Source organism: Echinops telfairi, unplaced genomic scaffold (genome assembly GCF_000313985.2).
Source record: "Echinops telfairi isolate 266 unplaced genomic scaffold, ASM31398v2 ScPeMD7_7467;HRSCAF=8505_0, whole genome shotgun sequence".
Taxonomy (NCBI): Eukaryota; Metazoa; Chordata; class Mammalia; order Afrosoricida; family Tenrecidae; genus Echinops; species Echinops telfairi.
In genome coordinates, this window is record NW_022111367.1 from 8,133,341 (window position 1) to 8,155,493 (window position 22,153).

The 22,153-nt window shown below is 47.1% G+C and overlaps 1 protein-coding gene across 1 annotated transcript in view; it reads left to right on the top strand.

The window, feature by feature from the left end:
* FARP1 (FERM, ARH/RhoGEF and pleckstrin domain protein 1) overlaps positions 1–22,153 on the top strand; it is a 306,860-nt gene that overhangs the window by 170,110 nt on the left and 114,597 nt on the right. The window contains exon 3 of the mRNA XM_004704274.2: positions 20,232–20,336. Within this exon, the coding sequence (XP_004704331.1) occupies positions 20,232–20,336 (105 nt within the window). The remainder of the gene's footprint in view (positions 1–20,231; positions 20,337–22,153) is intronic.

Genomic DNA, 22,153 nt, shown 5'->3' on the forward strand with positions numbered 1-22,153 from the left:
CTAATACATTCTCATTTCTGACCCTTCTTTTAAAATTTAAAGACTGGGCTGACCTTTGGAGCCCCCGGAAGGTTAAAAACTACTGACTGACAGGCTGGCAGTTTAAACCTCCCACAGTGGCGTCAGAAGGAAGGCCACAGCCGTGAAGCCCTGTGGGGCGGCTCTGCTCTGCACAGGTGGCATGGCCGTGAATCGGGATCCGCTCGGCACAATCTAACAACGACTACGGACCTTTGGTAGGCTTCTTACTGCAGAAAGTCACCCAGCTCTGCCACTGCCCTCAGATTGCTACCACAGCACTGCCGTATAAAGGAGTGGGCTGTGGGGTGGACATGGAATACCTGGACCCTGGATGTTGGATAGGAGAACCTGCACAGTACGGTGTGTTGACACACAACCCGAGAGGCGTCAAGTCTCCTCCGAGCGTCAGTAGAGACATTGTCCGTCTTTCATGAGCTAGATCTCCCTGGGGGAGCCAGATCTGCAGGCTTGTCTCTAAGTTTCGTTGAGCAAATGGTTTGTGGGCATGTACACAGGAACTACATGTGTGTATACTGGACACCAGCTGCTGTCCAGTCAGCGCCCACCCATGGGGACCCCCTGCATGTGGAAGTGCTCCCTGGAGTTTGCAACGGCTGATATTGCAGAAGAAAATCGCCAAACCTTTCTCCTGAGGAACCCATGGGTGGATTCGAACCTTTAACTTTTTGGTTAACAATCAAGGACTTTAACACATGAAGGCCTGTTCTACTCACTCATAGTTGCTTAAACATACAAGAGGGCTTCTAAGCCCCCGTGTGTGCATGATTGTTTAAAGTGACTTGCTGTTTTACCTCCCTGCATTAGTGTGTGGGTGTTAGATGTGTAATAGTTATGGGCTCTGACCCTATTTTTCCATGTAGAACTATATAACTTTCTTTGGAGAGTCCCAGGAGTATGTAGAGGAAGCCGAGTGAAGGCAGGGAAGAAGCAAGGTCTAGGGTTTGGGGAGGAGAAGAAGGCACCGCGATGCAGGAAATCAGCATTCTCCCCAGAGCCAGCTTGTCTGTCAAAATAGAATTGAGCTCCATGGGGTTGCCAATGGCCGATTTTTCTAGAAGTCATTAACCAGGCCTTTCTTCCAAGGTGCCTTCAGGTGGACTCCAGCCTTTTGGTTAGCAGGGCATGTCTCACCTATGGCTGTATGGACAGCCCCCCTGTATGTAGCCCACCATGGTTTCTTCTAGGCCTCTCAGAGCTGAACTCACCTCCTCCCTCCATGAGTGCTACTGCTCACAGTCCATGTAGAGTTATTGTCCCAACTCCTCCTGGACACAGACTCTGAGGCTCGACCATGGGCAGCATAGCCGCGTCGGCCTCCTTGTCTGATCTTTCCCCCCTTCGTTTCTAGTGTTCTTTGTTTAACAGTGGGCTGTGCCAAACTTTGGCCTTTTTAGCATCCTCCTCCCTTTTTCCACGGTGAAGGAAGACTTTGCCGTGGAAGGGCCTCTCTTGTTGGTGGGGTCTCCCGGGCGTGGGAGGAGTTGCTTGAGAACAAGCCTGGCTGTGCAGGGGCTTGAGACCTGGCAGTGCTGGCCCCATGATAGTGATTCTCACCCAGTGCAGTGTGGCTCCTTGCACTGGCTGCGCGACCTGTGCTTCCCCCAAAGCGCCTGCCCCTTCTGAGCTCTGTCCAAAGGCCAGCCCCCATCTGCACACCAAGCTTCCTTCCCTGCGGGGACCAAAGGGAGTGTCCATGCAAGTCCAGCAGGCCGGGGCTGGAATCCCAGCTCTCTGTGAACTGAACCTTCCAAGGATGCTGTGAGGATTTAGGAAGAAGGTGCCTCGTGTGCCTGGGACAATGCTGTTGCTAGGAAACAGGCTACCAAGAGCCCTGATACCCTGGGTAGCCACCGGCGTCTCTTCACGAAGCCCTTCCTGGCAGTGGCAGGTCCAAGTTGAATGAGGACATTTCCCCTCCCTGTTGTCTGCCTGCTCATGTGTATTTGGTTTGAGTATAGTCGGTGGGGGCTCTCAGTCATTGAGTTGATGCACTTGATATTGAAATGGAAGAGAAATCCTCTCCTTCCTCTGTTTGAACAGCTCATCTTTCCATAAGTACTGGACTGGAGGTTACTTCCAGGATTACACATTTTACTTTTCATAACGTCATTGGCTCTGTCTTGATCCCCAAATTTTACTATTCGTTTGATTAATAAGACTGCGCAGCATTATTCCTGATTCTCTCTCCCTCACGCTATTGATTTGGTTGCTGGTGACGAACACAGAGCCCACTCGCCAGGTCAAGCGTCGGCACACCTGGTTCCAGCATACCACAGTTCTCCACGCTGTGCCTCCTCTCCCCAGGTGCGCCTCCCCATTGCGTTGCCCACTCAGGGTCACCTCTCACTTTGGAGATGCTGATGCCAACTTGATCCATGTAGACCGTTCTTACAAGAGCAATAATGCTCACAACAGACTTTAAAAAAAACAAACAACCAGCTAGCTAAGCTGCCCTCTGGCATCAGGCCGACGTCAGTGGGTATTTTGGCTTTGGATTTATAGACGATCGCAGGCAGTACTGTCAGGAATCCATCCACTCTCCAGGACACTCCCTGTCTGTCAGCACTGCTCCTGGTACTTGCTTATCACTGCGTCTCCAAGCAGGAAGCCAGATGCCTGACTCGTTGTTCTGAAGCCATCTCTCTCTTCAGCACTAGTCTGGGTTTTCATGGATGAAGTGCTGGCAACTTCTGGGCCAGGGGGCAGAGTGATGAAGGGATGCTGGAAGGCCTACCTGTCTGGCAGATTTGTCTCGTAGCAGTGCGCTGTGAGTTCAGCCTCTAAATCAGAAAGACCCATGTGTCAGGTGACTTTGAGGAATCGAAGCGCTACCTTTTTGAACCCATACTTAAAAGTTATCTCAAGAATTTTAAAAAAAGGTTAATGGCATTCACATTTATTTTACTTAATTTAACAGCTCTGTCGACATATAATTCATATATAAAACAATTCAGTGGGTTAAACATACTGCAAAGAGTTGTGAGCACGCGAAGTTGATTATGGCAGATGTAGTTGGGATAACATGTAATACCTAGTCAATTGATCTCCCTTTTGACTCATTTTAAAGTTGTTTCCGTCGTTAATATTTTCTGCTTTCTCTGATTGAGGCTTTTCTGTGTCTTGCGTGGCCATTGCTGTTGCTGGTTTTGTGTGTGTGGCTGTTTCCTGTGTGTGTTCTGTAGGCTTTTCTGTATATGAAATGCAGGATGGGTAGATCGACAGAGACACTAACTGGATTGGTAGTTGCCTTGGGGCAGGGCAGGGGAGGATGGAGGGGAAATGAGAAGCTAATAACAATAAGCAGGAGAAGAAAATATTCCAAAATTGTGGTGGTGATTGCCCAACTCTCCTTCATGTGCTTGAACAATTAAATTGTGTGATATGTGAAACATCACATTAAAAATAATGATTGTATAATCAGCACCACAATCAAACGTAGAACATTTTCTTCTTTATTGTACTCATTGCTATTAGCTATTTCTCCCCTGCCATACCCCGAAGAAACTATGAACCCAGTTATTGTCTCAATAGATTTAATATAAAGAAAAACACACAACAACAACGAACAGGCAATAACAAAATAAAACAAGGAAAACCTCAATCAAATAGAAAGCAGGAAATAATAAAAATTAGAACAAACTTACCTAACTGCATCTGTATTCGTCCTCTTTGCAACGTAGTCTGCCTGACAACAGGGCTGTTCATAGCCCTGGCCAGTGGTCAGAGGGACTTCACCAAAGGCGTAATCCATGTGGAGACTCCACACATAGATTTTGGGCTTTTCCCTGTCATCCATAGCTTTTTGCAAACTGGGGGCTCAGAATTTAGGCTCGGATATAGTTCCCTCCTTAGGTCTTGTATTTTATAATTTACTAGCCTTAGATCACACAGGCTGGTGTGCTCCTTCTGTGTGGACTTAGCTGGCACCCACCTGACTTGGATGGCTGCTTGTTTGCAGACATGCTTTTAAGACCCCAGATGCTATCTGTCTGTCTGTTAGTCTGTCTGTCTGTCTAGCTTTATAGCTGCGCACCATCTGGTTTCTTCACCACAGTTTGCTATAGCACCCATATCTTCAGTAATGTCTTGTTTCATGAGGTTGAAACTCAAGTATTGAGCCATGTCATAAAAAACTAATTGTTCTTAGATTGGGGCTAGAATTACATGCAAGCCCCATATGTATATGGTTTATATATATATATATATGTCTCTGGTCCACTTTAGGAACATTGCAGCTTTTCCAGCCTGCTCTTCATAGAGCTGCCAAAGTTTCTGTGGTTGAGAACAGGATGAGAGCAGCCTTCTGGTGAGACTTAGAGTCAGAGAGAGGCAGTAAAAGAGAGAATTGGAGCCAGCAGGGTCTGAAGGCAAGCACTATGTTCCTGAAACAGCCACAGGGCAGCTGGGCAGAGAAAGCGGAGCTTGTTTTCTTGCGGTCCTGTGCAGATTTCCCTGACAGGCTGGCAGGCACACCGAGGAAAAGCAGAGCTCTTAACTGGGGAATACATGCTTTGAAATGTTTCCCCTGGCCAATAGGTGATGACTGTGAAAAATGAATGGGAACCCAACTGAATGCAAAGACACAAATGGCCTCATACTACTTCATAAGAAGCAATCAAGTGCGGAAGAGTGTCAAAGTGTGTGCGCATTGCATGGGTGTGGTGTTTTCCTTCTGCTTCATATTTCCCTCCCAAGGGATCAGTAAGCCACCCTTCGGGGAAAGTTACTTTCATGGACACCAACTTGGGAATTTAGTTTCCCATTTTCTTCTACAAATGTATTCATCCCTGATCTTCTGCGTCAGTATGATTTGGACTAATTACACCTTTCAGAGAGATTGATATGCATATATCATTTTCACAGTGGGCTTTGTAAGGTAGGGGACCTAGCCTTTTTTGTTATTGTTGTTGTCAATCTGTTCCCGCTGCATTGACTCCCCTAGCAAGCCCTGTATGTCGGTGTACATATATATGGCGAAAGCCATAGCGCTGGGAATTTTTTGGATGCAGATCACCAGGCCTTTTCCCCAGGATGCCTCTGGGTGTACTTGATCCTCAAACTTTGCAGATAGCAGCTGGACACCTAACATGTAATGAAATCCGACAGTGTGCGAACCCCCACCCCAGCCCTAGCTTTTTAAACAAGACCTTTTGGTAATGGTTCCGGAAAGAACGGAGCCCAGGCAAACTCATGAACACGAGTGCTTCCATGAGGGTCCATTCAATAGGACATTTGTTTCATAAGCATGCCTCTTGTTTTTTGTATTTTAATATGATTTTTGTTTTAGGAGCGAATGTGATTGTTTATACATTGGGATAGAATGCATTTAACGAGTACAGACTATTGCATGACCTCCGGTCATTCGTTTGGGAAGTGCAGTCAGTTGCTAATTATGCATAGCTTTTGCACTGTGTTGTCACTGTAATCAGGGGAGGGAATGTTTTTCTGCTCAGGACCATTTGGATGTTTTTAACATCATTCCCGGGCGGGCCACGAGGGTCAACCATTTAGTTAACTCACCCTTCCTGTGATGGGTAGAACGGTTTCTCTTTGGTGAGGCATGGGGTGCTAGCTGGTATGGATGGGTTCTTGGGCCTTACACTGCCCATGGCCTGGATGTTCCCCACGCCTGCTGTAGATGAATGCTTCAAGTGTTGTTAAATCATAGAAAACTCAGAAGTGCGTTCTATTGCCCAGACTCTGGATGAAACGGCTTGCGATTACCTTGTTTGCTTGCTGGCGTCTTGCCTGCCGCGCACAGTTCACACTCTTGGCTGCTAACTGGCAGGTGGGGGGTTTGAGGGCCCTGGAAGAAAGTCCTGAGAAATCGAACCCACGGGGTCACCATGAGCCGGAATGGACTGGATAGCAACCTTTCCCCCTTGTAAAGATGCATTTCATTATTTTCTCCCAGCGGTTTTACTGGCATATTACCCACATGTCATGTACTTCACAGAGTTCCATCGCATCTAGAAGAGGCAGATAAGCATCACCGCAATCAGTTCTAGCAACTTTTTGGTTTTGCTTTTGAACTTAGCGATGACACTGACAAAAGGGAGCCGGCATGAGAAGGTTGATGACGGGTGATTTCCTCTGAGACGAGGGGTTGCAACAGGAGTTTAAACGGAGCCGAGAACTGAAAACCATCATGAACTGACAGTGCCTCAAAGCCACCATCATTGAGTCAATTCTAATAGCTAGCCACCTCTCTCTCTAGGATTTCTGAAACTATGCATTTTTAGCAGAATAGCCAGCCTCTCCTAGCTCCCATGGAGAGAGTGGCTGGTAGGTGTGAACCACTGACCTTCAAATGCCGGCACTGGTGCTTGACACAATGAGTATTTACCTCATTTAGCCTTTAATGATGTCCTTGTGCCATTGTTCAGATGGGAACACCAATGTCCAGGTAAGCCACATACCTAGTAAGTGACAAGTCAGGCATCAAAACCATGGGCTCCTACTCACCACTCAGCCAAACGCCAAACCAAATTCACTCCCATCCAGTCAATTCCTACTCATAGGACCGGGAGAGCTGCCCCTGTGGTTTTGCGGGACTGTAACTCATGCTTCCCAGAGTGGCTGATGGCCTCATACTCTGACCTTGGGCTAGTGCCCAGGGGGCAACCAGTAAACCACCAGGGCTCCCTCACTACTCAGCATTGCTCCCAAATGTAAGCCTGATACATGTCTATAACAGAACTAAGGGCTTCCTCTGTTGGAAATAGCATGAAAGTTGTTTCCTTCTATCTGTCTTTAGAATGAAAATACTTTGATAGTGCTTGCCTTGTTTCCTCCACCTTCCCTCTCTCCCCAAATGTATCATTCTAGTAGATGGATGTGTTTCTGAACATTTCTTTTTGCATACTTATTTGTAAGTTTCTTGTTCGTAAATCTAGACTTTGTGTGTGTGTTTTAATTTATTTTAATAAATCACTTTATTGGGGTCTCTTATAGCTTTTATAACAATGCATATAGCCATTGTATCAAGCACGTTTGTACATATGTTGCCATCATCGTTTTCAAAGAATTTCTTTCTACTTGAGCCCTTGGTGTTGGCACCGTTTCCCCCCTCCCTCCCTCATGAACCCTTGATAATTTCCATATTTTACAGTCTCCCTTCACCCATGTTTCTGTTCGTACCACTGGGGGGGAAGGAGTTGTATGTCAATCATTGTGATTGGTTCCCCCTTTCTGTGTGTGTGTGTGTGTGTGTGTGTGTGTGAGAGAGAGAGAGAGAGAGAGAGAGAGAGAGGGTGGGGGGGGGTGGGGCAGGGGAGGGGGTTGGAGAGAATGAATCTGAGGTTTTCGTTCTTTCCAAGGGGGTTCAAAGCCAGTTACTGCCAAGTCTCCCTGGCTCATGGCGACCCCTGCGTGTAAGGGGGAAGTGTGCTCTATGGGGCTTTGACTTGTTGGGAGGTCGCCCCAGGCCTGCTCATTCCCGGGGAGTCACTGAGCGTGTTACCTGCGCCCACTGCCCAGGAGCTCCCAGTAAAGGGTGAGGACCTGCTGGTCAGCACTGTGCCCTGGGCAGATAGGCAGAGCTGGAGCCCACACCCACCCTGCTGCTTCCTGGGTTAGCCTCATACTGAACTTGAACAGTAAATAGACCAAAAGCAGAAAGACAGAGAAGTATGAAAAATAATAGTTATTTGGGAGATTCTCTGGAGACGCTAGAGCAGAGAATTCTCTACAAGGTTCTGGAAGCAATCTTTTCACATATTTTTAATAAATATTGAAAAAAAACTGTTCGTATTCTCCCTGAATAAAAGTATCTGTAGCCATTGTACATAGCTTTGCTTTCTGTGTTCTTAACAACAGCAAAGCAAACCTGGTTTTCTTGGTGGCTCTTTCGTGTTCTGAGATTGGTTCTTGGGGGGCAGCGGGAGGGGCACTGCCTGCACAGGAGGAGCTGTGGGAACCGAGGATCGCATTGGTTACTCCGTGATTGGTTTCACAAAGCCCTCTCCTTTCAGTTCCAATATCAAACCCAAGAAAACGCTTACTTTCCCTCCTTCCCTGAGAGCAGCAGTCTCGAGGCCACCCCGGGACGCAGGTGTCTTTCCGAACGCTCCTTCCCAGCGGGCTGACCGCACTCGTGCGTCGAGATTGGACCGCGGAGAAGAGATCATTGCCAAACTCAACCGAAGGAAGGGAAATGCGGAGTGTGGGGCGCGTTCCCCGAGCTGCAGCAGCCCGTTTACGGTGGCCTCGTTATTGACTTGTGTGACGGTTATTCCCGGCGTAGTGGGCATTTACAGTAACACAGCGGGAAGCGAGAGTGTGAAAAAGTGACTTCGGTATCGTTCAGTTCCCCTCCCCACCGCCCCCAGCCAGTCTGTCTATTTCTGAGCGCGATCAAAAGAGAAAGAGGGGCGTCGGCTCAGGAACGTTATGAATGGCCCGATTCTCCCAGAAGCATGATTTTGTTGTTGTTGTTGTAGTTCACTGCATAACAGGTTTGTAAAGAGGCAGCCCTCGACGCGCGCACCCCCCCCCCCACACCCCTGGGTGCAGGGACCGGGAAGAAGGGGCGCTGTGTGCTCAGGATACCTGGGGTGTACTGTAGCTCAGTGACGGCGGGCAGCTGAAAGGGCCCATTCTCGGGGCTCTGGAACCCGATCCACAGCCTGGCCGGACAAGGGGCGCAGTGTGCGGGCCGCCCGCAGGGAGAAGGCCCGGCCTCCCCAAGGGGAGCCTTGTCCGCAGCCCCGAGTTCGGGTTTAAAGGTGCAGTTCCTGTTGGAGCTGCGGTGGGCATTTCATAGCATTGGAGGCCACGCTGTACCCGGATGGATGAGGCTACCTCTTGCGCTTCGGTTCCCTTTCCGAGCCATTTTCTTCCAACACCCCCCAATTCATCCCCTCCCCCACCAAGAGCCTGGCAGAAAACTGCGTCCTCACAAAAACGGTCCACAGGGCCTCGCTCATTACACCTAGATTGCAGCAGGGGAAACTGAGGCACAGAGAGTCGATTGGCCCTGGCCACATGGAGTGAAGATAAAGGATTTGCAGGACAATAGACTGTATCTAGAGTGTGTGTGCACGCGTTTTGTGTTCCTTGTAGCTATTCTCAATCCAGCCGCACATGCCTCGCCGTTCACTCCGACACAAGTATGTCATCGGTTCTCTTTTTGTTTGCTTTCTTGCCTCTTGGGGAGGGTCCCTGCCTCGACTTGCTTCACACCGTCCCTGGGAACTTCCTTCTCTCTCCTCGTGGGTTGGGCCTGTGACTTCCTCTTGCTTACCTGGCATTGAGTACCCTCCCAAGAGGGCAGGTCGCACCTTCCGCGGAGAGCCGCATTCTCAGTAAACGGACCTCCGCACGCCGTCCGCGCCATCTGCCAGTGGAGGCTTAGGCGTTGCTATGGTGCTGAACAGTCTGAGATGGTCCGGAATGGAAAGTCTGGTGCTCTACTTCCAACAATGAGCCAATGAGAGGCCGTCGGTTTTAGCGTTTGATCTGCAACTTCTTGGGGACAGGCAGTGTCTCACTTCATGGCGTGTGGGCATTATGAATTGGGGCCTGCCTGGATATTAGCTAATATCATACACCCCGACAGCCTCCTGAGAAAGGATATGTATATTTGAAAATGCTTTCTGGTGCCTGTAATTCTATTTGAAAATCATTTTCACGCATGATTTTGATAATATTCCATTGTCAAGCAGGCTGGAGTCTCCCAGTGGGTATTCCGTATGTGAGTTAGAGGTTTACAGATAGGAGGGTAAGTCAAAAGTATTGCAAAGAAATTATAGAAACCTATATCAAAGTGTGAAGCTTTTGTTTCTTGGCATCTCCTCCACCTAGGTCTATACATTTCTGAAGGCGGTTTTCCCATTTTTCTGACCCTTCCCAAAGAAATTTCAATTTCGACGTAGTCTGCATGGCAGCCATGGCATCAAGGGACTCGAAACATGTTCTTTTAAACTATTGTATGTATTTTAGGAATAAAAAGAAGTCTCAAGGGGAGGGATCGGGAGATAGGGTGGAGAGGACAGCCTTGGTACCCTTGAAGAATGGACAGGTGCGTTGTTGTGATGGGCGGGGAAAATTCCTCTGTGTAATTTTCTTGGCCTTTTCCTCGTTAGTACAATTTTCCATTTTCTTAAAATTCTTTTCTCATAGGCTCTCATGACCAACCTTTGTCCTCTGAGAAAATATCAAGGTGACCTCATCGAAGTCCTCAAAAACAGTGGCTCTAACTTTCTGAGCTGACCTGTCTGTCTTGAATTGAACTGGCCCAGCCGGTCGATCCTTCTTGACACGACTGTTTTGATAGGACCTTGCTCTGAAATGTATGGATAAATCCAAGCATCACCCTTTGTTACAATTTGTTCTCTAAAATCATCTTTACTAGCTTTAATCTTGCTTAAAAGACTGATGGAAAGATGAGCTCTTTGAGCCACCAGATCTTTACACAAGGTTCTTTTTTATTTTTAAGACCCTCTCACAAGACTAAGACAAGTGTGTTACTGAGAAAATATGTCTGCAGCCATCCACTAATCCCAGACACATGTTTAAGTAAGTTTTGTTTAGATTAAACTAGATTCTGCTTGAAATATGAACAGGAGCCATTGTAGAAATACTTTTGCACTCTCCCTCATATGTACTGGGCTGCTCAACCCACGGGGTGAAGTGCCCCTGCCCGTCACATTCTGGGTCAGGGGAGGGCTGTTTTTCTCTCATCTGCTCTCAGGAGGTCCTGTGCCATCCCGGTGCATTCTCCTTTGTGTTGTTCTCGTAACGTGCAGGATCTTGTTTTACTCATCGTGTTCCCTCATTTCCCAATAAATCGCCTGAGGTGGGCCTTCCTTATTTATCCCATGAGATACTCCCAGGGCCTTTTCCGGCTACAAAGTTACACCCTTTCGTGATGGGAATTTTTCTTATGTTATTCTTGGATAATTTTCTTACCTCTTGGGTCTCTCTGTCTAGAAGTCTTGTTACTCTAGACATGTTTAGAAGTTTCTCAACGTCATTCTTAACTAGTGTAGTGTATTTTTGTGTTTCTGTAATTTTTTTCTCCCTAAGGGGCTCTGTGTTATCCAAATACGCCTTTTTTTAAACCTTCTCTCTTTCAGATTGTTTTAAATGCTTAACTACATGAGGAGACAAACTGTTCTTCGGTTTTTCTTTTTATCTTTACACTGTTCTTTGTGTTTCCCAGAGCACCTGGAGTCTCTCGGGTTTACCTGTTGGATCCTGCCGACACTTTCTCTTCTCCTCTGGACACCTTCCAGGGTGGTCTCCCTTACCTGCTGCCTCCTTTCCATTTTCAACAATGATTCCCCCCTTTTTTTCGTTCTTTTGCTAACATATCATCTCAGCAGCACACCGAGTAGAGGGGAATGCATTGCATGTATGTCCTCAGTCTGCCGTACTTAGCCATGAACCCAGCACATTTTCATCATTTATGATAAGCCCAGTCTGGCTATGGCCTTAGGCCAATCTTTATGTAAGAGAAGAATTGTGTAATCATTACCATATCAATTTTATAACATCCGTTACTGCTGCTCCCGGCCCCGTTACATCGCCTGTAAAATGATTTGTGCAATAACAATCAGTTCTAGTGCTCCCTCCCCTCTCCCATCTCCATGGTTTACTCCCTAAATCCCCTTTCCCTTCCTCTCACCCCCACCCTACTCCTACATCCTGTATAAACCCTTGTATCAGTTATTATCACTGTGAACCTACACCTGTGCCTCACAAAATGGGAAACCCAACAGAAACAATAAAAACCAAATCAAAATAAAGTGGTAAGGATAAAATGATAATAATACAAACACAGAAATATAAAGAGTAAGAAAGAAAAGACCCCTGTCAACATGCAAAAAGTCACGGAAGAAAGAAATCTCTGTCATGGAGCCAGTAAGAGATGCTTGCACCCAGAACAAATTCAGGTGGGGTCTATAGAGAGGTCAACTGGCCTAGTATCGAGTTCTATCCAGCATAATGGAGATTACATTGAACTCTGACTGATATGTAAGGCTTCTTGCATGTGGCTACTGGGAATCTGCCAGCAGCTCAGTCTGACTTGATACTCTGCAGATGGGTCTGGGGCTCCCACTGTCCTCCATAGCCTTCTCCACATTAGATGTCCATATTTTTAGCTCTGATACTTTTCATTCAGATCGCCTTTTCTGACAATATGCAATTGTCATCTTTGGATCACACAAGCTGGTGTGCTTCTTCCGGGTAGACTTAGTTGACTCCTTGCTAGATGGCTGCTTGTTTGAATACAAGGACCCCAGACACTATTCTGATTGATAGCAGACACCATCTGTTTCCTTCGCCACACTTTGCTGTAGCACCTTGCCGTCAGTGATCATTTCATGAAGGAGAGTATCGAGCAGGGCCATGTTATCAGAACCAACAGTTCTTGGGTTAGGGCTAGAGTTAAGTAGGAGCTCAGGCTCCATCTGCTTGACCATGGGGTTTGCACGTCTCAGGTTTGCTTTGGTGGCCATAATATGGCAAAATCAAAACCCTGTAAGACCAACTGCATCAATGGCAGCCATGAGCCAACCGGCAACCAAACAATCAGAAAACACACACAGACAAAGAAAGAAAAAGGGGGGGGGGGAGCATGCTACAAACAGGAAAGCAAAAACCCATATACCGTATATATTTGAGTATAAGCCAATCCGAATATCAGCGAGACACCTAATTTTCCTACAAAAACGGCTTTAAAAATGTGCTAAAAACTCGACTTATCCATGAGTATATACGGTAAATAAGGAAGTACGGCATTGTCAATCACCCCCCGGGGTATAAATCGATTGCACTGTTATCATCAGCAAGTTCCCCAATGACCCAGCACTCCACACTGTCCGTATGGGGAGTCTGGGTGAGTACGTTCCACCTTGAGCCCCAGCCCAGCAGTTTTTTCTCTATACAGTTCGATTTCCCATTCGATTGGACTCTGTTGACCCTAAGTATGGGGGCTGGTCTCGGGGGACCTTCCTGGATCAGTTCTGTCAAACGCAATGGATCAGAACTTGGTGTGCCATAGAGCTTCAGTTAATTCCCCAGTGGTTCTAAGGGAATGCAATATCATATCTCCTGTGTTTTCATCACTTCATGGCTCAGCAAACTTCTACTCATCCTTCAAAACCCATTCAGATGTACTTCTTTTGAGCCTTCTTTAGCCCCCTACTCCCAGTCTACCCCAGTGTAGGAATAGCAGCTGGTTTGCTCTCATCTCTGACCTGCTACAACTTTTTGTTAATATGCTCAACATAGCATGTGTTGGCTATTTATACATATTACCAACACTTGTCTCTCTATGATTTCACTTATTCCCCTGCCTAGTCAAAAGCCAAAAAAGAGCTGGAGATCACATGAGAGAATTTGCAAGACCAGCAACTTCTTTACAACATCAGCTTCTTTTTTTCAACAACACAAAAGGTGACTACACATGGACAGATATACCGATGGAACACACAGAAATCAAATGGGCTCCATCTGTGGGAAGGGAGGATGGAGAAGCTCAACCTCAGCAGCTACACCCGGGCCAGGGGCCAACGGTGGGACTCCCATTAATGTTCATACGTTGAAGTTCAAGTTGAAGTTGAAGAAAATGAAAACAAGTCCACGAGTGGCAAAAGACAACCTCGGGCATATCTCGTCCACATTTTGAGAGCATCACAAGAACCGATTTGATGCCTTGAACACTGACGGTAGAAGAGCTGATGAGTTGTGGGAGGACACCGAGGATGTCATCCCTGCAGAAAGCAAAGGGCCATTAGAAAGCCAAGCATGAAAGAAAAGTCAACGTGGTTGCAGAAGAGACTCTAAAACATGCTCTTAATCGTAGAGTAGCTAAGGCAAATGGAGGGTATGATAAAGCCAGCTGATTAGAAAATCCCAAAGGGCAGCTTGAGAAGACAAAGTCAGATATTATAACGAAATGTGCACAGAGCTAGTTAGAAACCGGAAAAGGAAGAACGTGCTCAGCATACCTTACACTGAAAGAACTCATGCAAAAAAACCAAGCCTCAGTCTACAACATTAAAGAGGCCGTGCCTTACAGATGATGGAAGGAATACCAGTAATGTCACTTGAGGACGAAGGAGTGCTGGACCAGGGTGTTTTCAGTTGCCTCATCTGCACGTGAAAGTTGGACATTGAATAAGAAGGAAGACCAAACAAAAATCTATGCATTTGAAGTATGGTGTTGGCAAGGAATACTGAAAATACCACGGGCTCCTACAAGAACACACATCTGTCTTGGAAAAATGGCAGCCAGGATGTTCCTTAGTGGCAAGGATGGCTACACGCTGCCTTCCAGACTTTGGACATGTTGTCAGGAGAGACCAGTCCCTGGAGAAGGACCCTTGCTTGTGAAAGATAGGGCAGCAGACAAAGAGGAAGCCCCGCACGAAGGTGGATTGAGACATTGGCAGCAACAATGGGCGCAAGCGCAGGGAGAGTGGTGAGGATGGCACAAGACCAGGCAGGGTTCCTCTCAGGAACGGGGTTGCTCTGAGTCAGGACCTAGCAGCAGTGTCTGGGCCAGTGCCCACCAATGACTCGTTCTGTGAATGTCCCCTACGCGGACTCCTCAAGCTTCCATGCTGCGTAACATGTCTGCCCACCTCATAAAGGGCCAGGTGGGTATCTGAGATGTTGCAGCGCACTGCGAGTGTGTTCGTGTCTGACTGGTTGAGAGTGACTGGGTTCGAGATCTTTGAACTACTTTCTAATGGGTATTAACTGGAGGAAAACCCACCAGGCCTCCGTCGGTTTGTTGTAACACCAGTGGCTTTGCATTGCAGTGTTGGTGAAAAATATTAAATGTACCATGGATTGCCAGAAGAGCAAACAAAAGTCATATTATAAGTACAGCCAGTTGGTGCGTCTTATAAGCGAGGACTTCAGCTCACACCCTTTGGACATGTGAGCAGAAGAGAACAGCCCTCGGAGAAGGATAAGCTGCTTGGTGTCCTAAAGTACAAGGTCAATGAAAAGAGGAAAGCTCTCAGTCAGATGGACTGACAGAGTGGCTGCATCATTAGACTCAACCATAGCAGTGATGTAAGGATGTAAGTGATGTAAGTGCAGAACCGGGCGGCGATTTTTCTTCTGCTGTACGTAAGTCAGAACCACTCAGTGTACCTAACAAATATATAAAAATTATATGTATTTCTCCTTGCACATATATAGTGGGGTGGGTTTACCAAGGCCTTTCCGAGAAACCAGCCCCTTTTGCTCAGGGAGAGCATGTCTTTGTCATTTATAGTTTTGTTTAACTCAAAATAGAAATTAAAAAAAAAACCAAAACACCTTTCCGAAACAGCTCTCTGAAACTAGCAGATACAAATTTTGTAAACTTGGATCAAGCTTTTTAGGGTCCTGTCTACTCAATTATGCCAGAAAGTCAGGACTTTAGATTGTTTAAGTTGGGGGTTTACTGCTCCAGACTGTTTGAGGAGGGAGGAGAATAAACCCCCCACCTACGGAAAGACTTGTGTCTTTATTCCTTTCTCGACAAAGAGAACTACTCTCGTGTAAAACTTCATGGAATCAAAACAGCCTGAAAGCATAGACATACCTTAATGGCACAGAAACCACAGCAACTCTGATCCGCAGGTTTTCTAGCGTGGAGCTCAATGCGACTGCGGCACGATTCATTATTCCAGGCTGGTTTGCCAGACGTCCCCCAGAACATAAGCCTCCTTCTAAAATCTAATTTCATAGCATTCAATGAAAAGCCAGTTCAAAACTGAGGAAGCAGTAGGGATTCACAATTGAAATCAGCCAGCTTGTTTGTGCAGTAGATTAAAATTGAAACTCATAATTAAAAGTAGCCAATGGGGGGGGGGTGATAAGAATTTGATTATGTCTTTTCACTGATCGCTGATTTGTTCTCCAGAATGAAACATTATAATTACTGTTTCGACTCTTTTGTAAGGAATGCCCGTCTAGAAATTCTAATTAAGATGGGTAATGTGTGGGCTGGGTCTAACTCACAGCTTTTTAGAGGTAGCAGGAGTCTGAAAATTCCTCCCCTACCACTCTCAATTGGAACACTTGGGAACATTTTATAAAAAGATTTTTCATCAGATCCCTTTTATATTATATGATTACTCACATATCAGTTTTCAGATGATGCTTAAAAATCTTGGTCTTCCTCATGGGTTCTCTCAACTATACATTTATATACAAAGACATAGATACACACTGGGGCTTTAAAATTTTATTGAAAACTCATTGTCTTCTCATTTAATTTTCCATGATTTTTTGAAGCCCTCTTCTGTGTATATGTACATGGATAGATGTAGACACATAGCAAGATGTTATGCATATAAAACTAAATCCGTGCGTGTGCGTGTGTGTAAGTAGGTTTCTCTTTTCGAAAATATCTCTACAGCCTTTCTCCTCAGTGTCTCTTCTTTGGCTTCTGCTACCTTAATCTATACTGCTGTCACCTTCCCCCCTCCAAATGTCATTGATTTGTTTACAGGGTGTTTGAACAAAGAGGAGATAGTGGATTGATAGCTTTTGAAATCTTGTCAGCTTCTATTGGAAAGCCTAGCTCAAATCATTATTTGTGATTATTTCCAAAAATGTTCTTTTTAAAGCCTGTTTCCCCCTCTCCGTTGCTAAAGTATATATAAAAGAGTCCTTTGTGCTGAGAAATATTAGCAAACATTCAGTGCACACAGATGGAAATTCACAACCCCCACTCCCTACAACCCCAGCCACTCTAATTGAGCCAGGCTCTGCTTCAATGTTTTTCTAGGATCTAATGTGAGGAAAATAGGTGGTCTTTATATCCTTGTGCTTAAAAAATAGCATTAGCTGGTTTTTTGGTAAGGAGAATGCAAATGGTTAATGCGCTCTGCTGCTCACCCAAAGATGGAAGGTTTGAGTCTCCCCAGAGGTCCTTCAGAAAAGAGGTCCGGCTATCCACTTCTGAATCCGTGATGGCCCTGTGGAGCACAGTTACAGGCTGACACACTGTGTGGCTCTGTAACTGGGAACCTACCCTGTGGCTTAAAAAAAATTTGTCAGCAAGCATCCCCAGTTACTTACAAATGTGAAGCTGATGCCTCATTTACTTTTTTTTAATCATTTTATTGGGGCTCATACAATTCATCACAATCCAGACATACATCAGTTATGCCCGTTACTCCTATTAGGTTGGTCCTTGGTGTGCACGCAACTACTGAAGGAAGGGTTGGCCACAGCGCGTGAAAGAAAGCCCTGTGGGTCCGTTGAAAGCCTCGGGAGCACAGTGCTGTCTACAGCATGGGCGGCTGCCGAGAGTTAGGTTCAGGTTTGTTCCCATTAGAGATGTCCTGGTTTATCACCAGAGCACTACTCCTTGCCATCAAGGCGGTTCGGACTCACAGTGACCCTGCGGGGCGGGGTCGAACTGCCCCTGTGGACCGTAACTCCTTACAGGAAGGAGACTGCCTTGTCTTTCTCTTGCAGAACAAGTGGGTGGGTTCAAACTGCTGGCCTTGGGATCCGCAGCTCAGTTAGTAGCCCGCTACACCATCCTCGTCTCCCAAATCATCCTTTTAATCCGACTTATGTGCATTGCATATGAAGAGTTAATGAGAATTAGTAGCACTCTCTCTTTCTCCCTGTTTCTATGTTATTCAGAATTATCCCTCAGCTTCTAAACCAAGTCCAGTCAAACTATTTGCACCCTCCCAGCGCTACCAGAAGAAATCCCCCAGCCCCCTACACATACACACACACACACACACACACACACACACACACACACACACACCCTCTCTACCTGATAGATGTGCCTTCTGTAATAGCCCTTCATCTCTCACATATGCATGGACTAAAGAGCTTCCCAAGATCAGATTTATTCTGCATTTAAATTACTTGCCCTTGAACCTTTCAGTCTATGGAAGAGTGCACGTTGTCTTGATTTTAACAGGATTGGTTTTAGGATGGAACTCAAGAAAATGAAACAAACAAACTAATCTCATTGGCGACAAAGGCCCGAGAAGTGATGCTGGGCTGGTGGTGTAGTTCCTTTGTAGAAAGGAAGGCCCGGTCCTTTCTCTTACAGAAGTCGTCTGGGTGCCTTCCTTATATCAGCTCCCATAGAAACCCGCCCTGCTCCCATTCTGGAAACACTTTCTTTAAGGCAGAATTCGGCCCTGGGAGCACAGAGAAGGCCAGTCTGATCCTGAAAGGAAGGGCAACAAGACCCTTGACTTCTTCTGTACTTTCTGCACATATTTTCGGCTGTCTCTGCCTTTTGCACTTTGAGGTTCCTGCTCAGCCCACTGAGCCCATTGAAGCTGCTGGGCGGAGGCTGTAGTAGTGTAGTAAGCCTCCACAGGTACTCAAATGTTGCCTTGCAGCCCTGTAGCCAGCACTGGCAGGGGCTTGATCTACTTTGTGGATGAGTTTTAGGAGCTAGCATTCAACCCTAAGTTGCTTTCAAACCCCAAGTTGATTTCTCTTTATTAAAAAAATCTCAGTATCAGAGGAACGTTGTTTTATATAAAGGACAGAATAGCCGAGGCGTTTGCAGCGGCCATGTGGCCGGGGGCCGTCCCCAACAGAGGCCTCACCAGTCCATGGCACTCTCTGCGGACTGGGGACTGCGCCCGCCCACGGAGTAAGTCTACCTCTCTGCGGTGTGTTGCCCACAGTGCCTCCTCGAGCACCGTGCCGTGAAGACCGCCATTGTTCATTGGTTCTTTACGTGTTTAGACTTCAGCTTCAGCTTGTTAAGTCTCCGCTCCCAGACTCTGTAAACCTAGCTGCAGTGATCAAATTCGCTTCGTTCCAGGAATGCTGGGGGAAATGTGAGTGCAAGCCAGCCGCTCAGGGCATTAGTGATTCAGTCTGTGTAACAAGTGCAGAACGCCGGGATTTGAGAGAAAGGAGGCTTGTGAGACGGGAATGCGGTCTCCCCCTTAAAGGAAAGCGTCTTACAGCGCGGAGCGTCTCCCCGTCTTCTTATCCCCTGGCTCTTTTGTATAGCACTGTACTTAATACTGGTTGACTTTACTGGAGTGAGACATTGTCGTCGTGCGTAGCAGCCTGTGAGTTGGTCCCTGACTTGTGGCGACCCCACGCACCATATGTAAGGGGTTATGGACTCGTTTTCAGAGGTAGATTTCCAGGTCTCTCTTCCTAGTCTGTCTTGATGTGGAAGTTCTGCTGAAGCTTGTTCCGCATAGCAACGTGCAAAGCTCCAGTGATGGTGGTGCGTGGCTGTGCCGGGAGCGTTGGCTGTGAATGGGATCCTAAGCTGCCGCATGCAGGCACCAAATCCACCACTGCCTCACCCCTGCCCCAGCATGAGAGCAGGGTCGAGGCAGAGTGGCTGTGTGGTAGTTAAGTACTAGCTCTGTGGAGACTGGTGGGAGAGCTCAAACCCAGGCCCAGGTCCTGAGATGGAGCAGCTGGTTCTTTCCTGCATTGGCACAGCTGGATGAAATCGGACGTACACACGCACGGCACAGCGGAAACCGGGCAGATGGCTTTATCTGAGTAGTGTGAGAAGACTTTGGTGACCAGCAATCCCCTTGGATGAGAGAGATTGAGATTGAGGTTGATTGGGAGGGGGGGTGTTTGAGAAGGAAGAAGGGGGCTTACATTATGATCAGATGCAACTCCTGCCACATGTAGAAGTGGAATGATTCTTCTGATGACTCTTACATTGGACTTTCAAGGTTCTGGAGCCTGACACATTGGGGATTATCCGTGGAGAACATTCCATGCCTTCCGAAAGCCGTATGCTTCTTCTGAATTTCCGTGGTGTGGAATGTGGGGACATCATGTGGCATCTACCCGTAGCTGCTTACCTACAATACAGCAGAATCAGTAACTTGCTGGTCTGCAGATCTTGGGGAAAGAACGGTGAACCACACCTGCCCCCAGCTGTGTGTAGTCTAGAAGAGAGTCTGCACGAAGTGCTGTCGGGACTTGGACCAAGAGTCACTGATTCTGCGTGTTTGTGACGGAGAAGAAACCGCCATAGGCTTTCAGCTGCCACACAAAGGGCCAGGGGTTCACAGCGTGGGAGCAGCATGGGCAAGGCTGCGAGGGGTAACTGCCTGGCATCCAGGGGTCATCGAGGTGAATGTGGGACAGGGCATATGGGTCAGAGGCCAGCTCTGAAGGGTTGGGAGCGTTCTGCTAGGCAGAGAGTGAGGAGCCATGGTGTGTGGTCAGGGCGTAACTCCTGTTGTTTCTGTTCACAGCAAAGGGCCCCGGGGAAAGTGCTGCTGGAGGCAGTGTGCAACCACCTGAGCCTCGTGGAGGGCGACTATTTTGGCCTCGAGTTTCCTGACCACAAAAAGACCACAGTAAGTGATGTCCAATGAATGGTGCTGTCGTGGCCGTCTGTTCCTGTGGGGAGGCGTTGTCCGCCCTCTCACCATTCCTGGCCTAGTTCTCCCCTGTGCCAGGGTCCAACGGGTTGCAAACACGTTAGCCATGTTTTAAGGGGCACTCTTTTAAGAAACCTGCTGCCACGGTCGTTCAGCATTAGTCTGCTAACGGAGAAATGCTGTGCTGGATTAAGAAGTGACAGTCTGTGTCCGTGAAGATGTACAGCCTCGGAAACCCTGGGGGGTCGCTGTGGCACTACTCCGAGTCACAGCTGACGTGATGGCAATGGATTTGGTTTGGTTTAGACTCTTTGGCTCTGTGGGAGTACATGTAGAAAGAACAACACCCGGAAAGTCTCACTTCTTTTAATTGAAAGTAACCCATGCCTATGAATGCTGTTAGATCCCATCGAGTCGGTTCTAACCACAGTGGCCCTGCGCACAGCAGAGTGAAACGCTGCAGTTCCTAGGCCTGAGCCCCTGGGTGCAGTCACTGTGCAATGCATATGAATGGCAAGTTGAAACACAACAGACACTGAAGACTCGCTTGCCTCCCAACCTCCCACTCCTCTGTCCCGGAACCAGCATTACAAGTTTTTTGTGGATTCTTCAACAATCTGTGTGTAGGTGTGTGTACACAAACATACATTTTGGACATACACAAGTGTCCTGAATATTTCTTCCTTCTCCTCCAAATGCCTCCTTCCTTTTCAGCGCAGGTTCTCAGAGCCTGTATTAGCCTGGGTACTTTGGAGAAACAAATCCACAGCAACTCATGTATAAGAGAGAGTTTTATGTAAAGAAAATGTGCATCACGAAAACATCCCAACCCAATGCTGCCCAAGCCCACAAGTCCAACATTAACCCATTAACCCATTAACCCAACACCAGTCCACAAAGTCCTCCACCTCACAAAACAGAGGCAATGATGCCGACTGCAGGAGGAAAGCTGAGTCAGTGAACAAATAAGCATCTCAGCACTAGCAGGGGTCTCCACACGGCTGCTCCAGCACCCAGGACTGCAACGGGATAGGTCCATGTGGCTTCTCCTTGGGGATATTTTGTAGGAAGTCAATCTTGCAAGCTGAAGCAGGGAACTGCTAAGGCAGCTGCACCCGGTGCAACCATCACAAAGCAAGAGACCCGAGAACTAGAAAGGCAAGGCTCACCACTCATTTATCCTTCCGCCTATCAATTAGCCCCACATGTGATTATCGACCAGGTTGGCACAATTAACTAACTCAGAGCCCATGCCCTTCTTTCCCACAACTACGTGTTAGCTCCCCGAATAAGAGGACTGTCCTTCAACCTCTGTTGCAACAGTGGGCTGCATAGGTAGGTCATTCACAAGTGTTTGCTGTTACAGATGATGCTACAGTGAACATTCTAGTTGTGTTTGCCAAGAGTTTTGGTAGCTCAAATGCAAAGGCATAGAATTGCCCAACCAATAAATCAACATGTTCTTTCAACAGGTCTTACCAATGTGAGGCCAAAGAACCGGAAAGAGCTCTACGGAATTTGCCTTCCTCTGTTTTGATTGATGGCAGTAATCTTTTTTTAAAGTTGTTTCTTGAAATATTTCATTGTTTGTTTTTCTTCCCAGTGAAAGTCTACACAGCAAATCAGTTCCCCATTTGATAATTTCTACACCAATTGTTCAGTGGCATTAGCTACCATTTCACAACATTTCCACCTCCTCTCACACTGTGCTCTGGTTGTATCAGCTACCATTTCACAACATTTCCACCTCCGCTCACACTGTGCTCTGGTTGTATCAGCTACCATTTCACAAC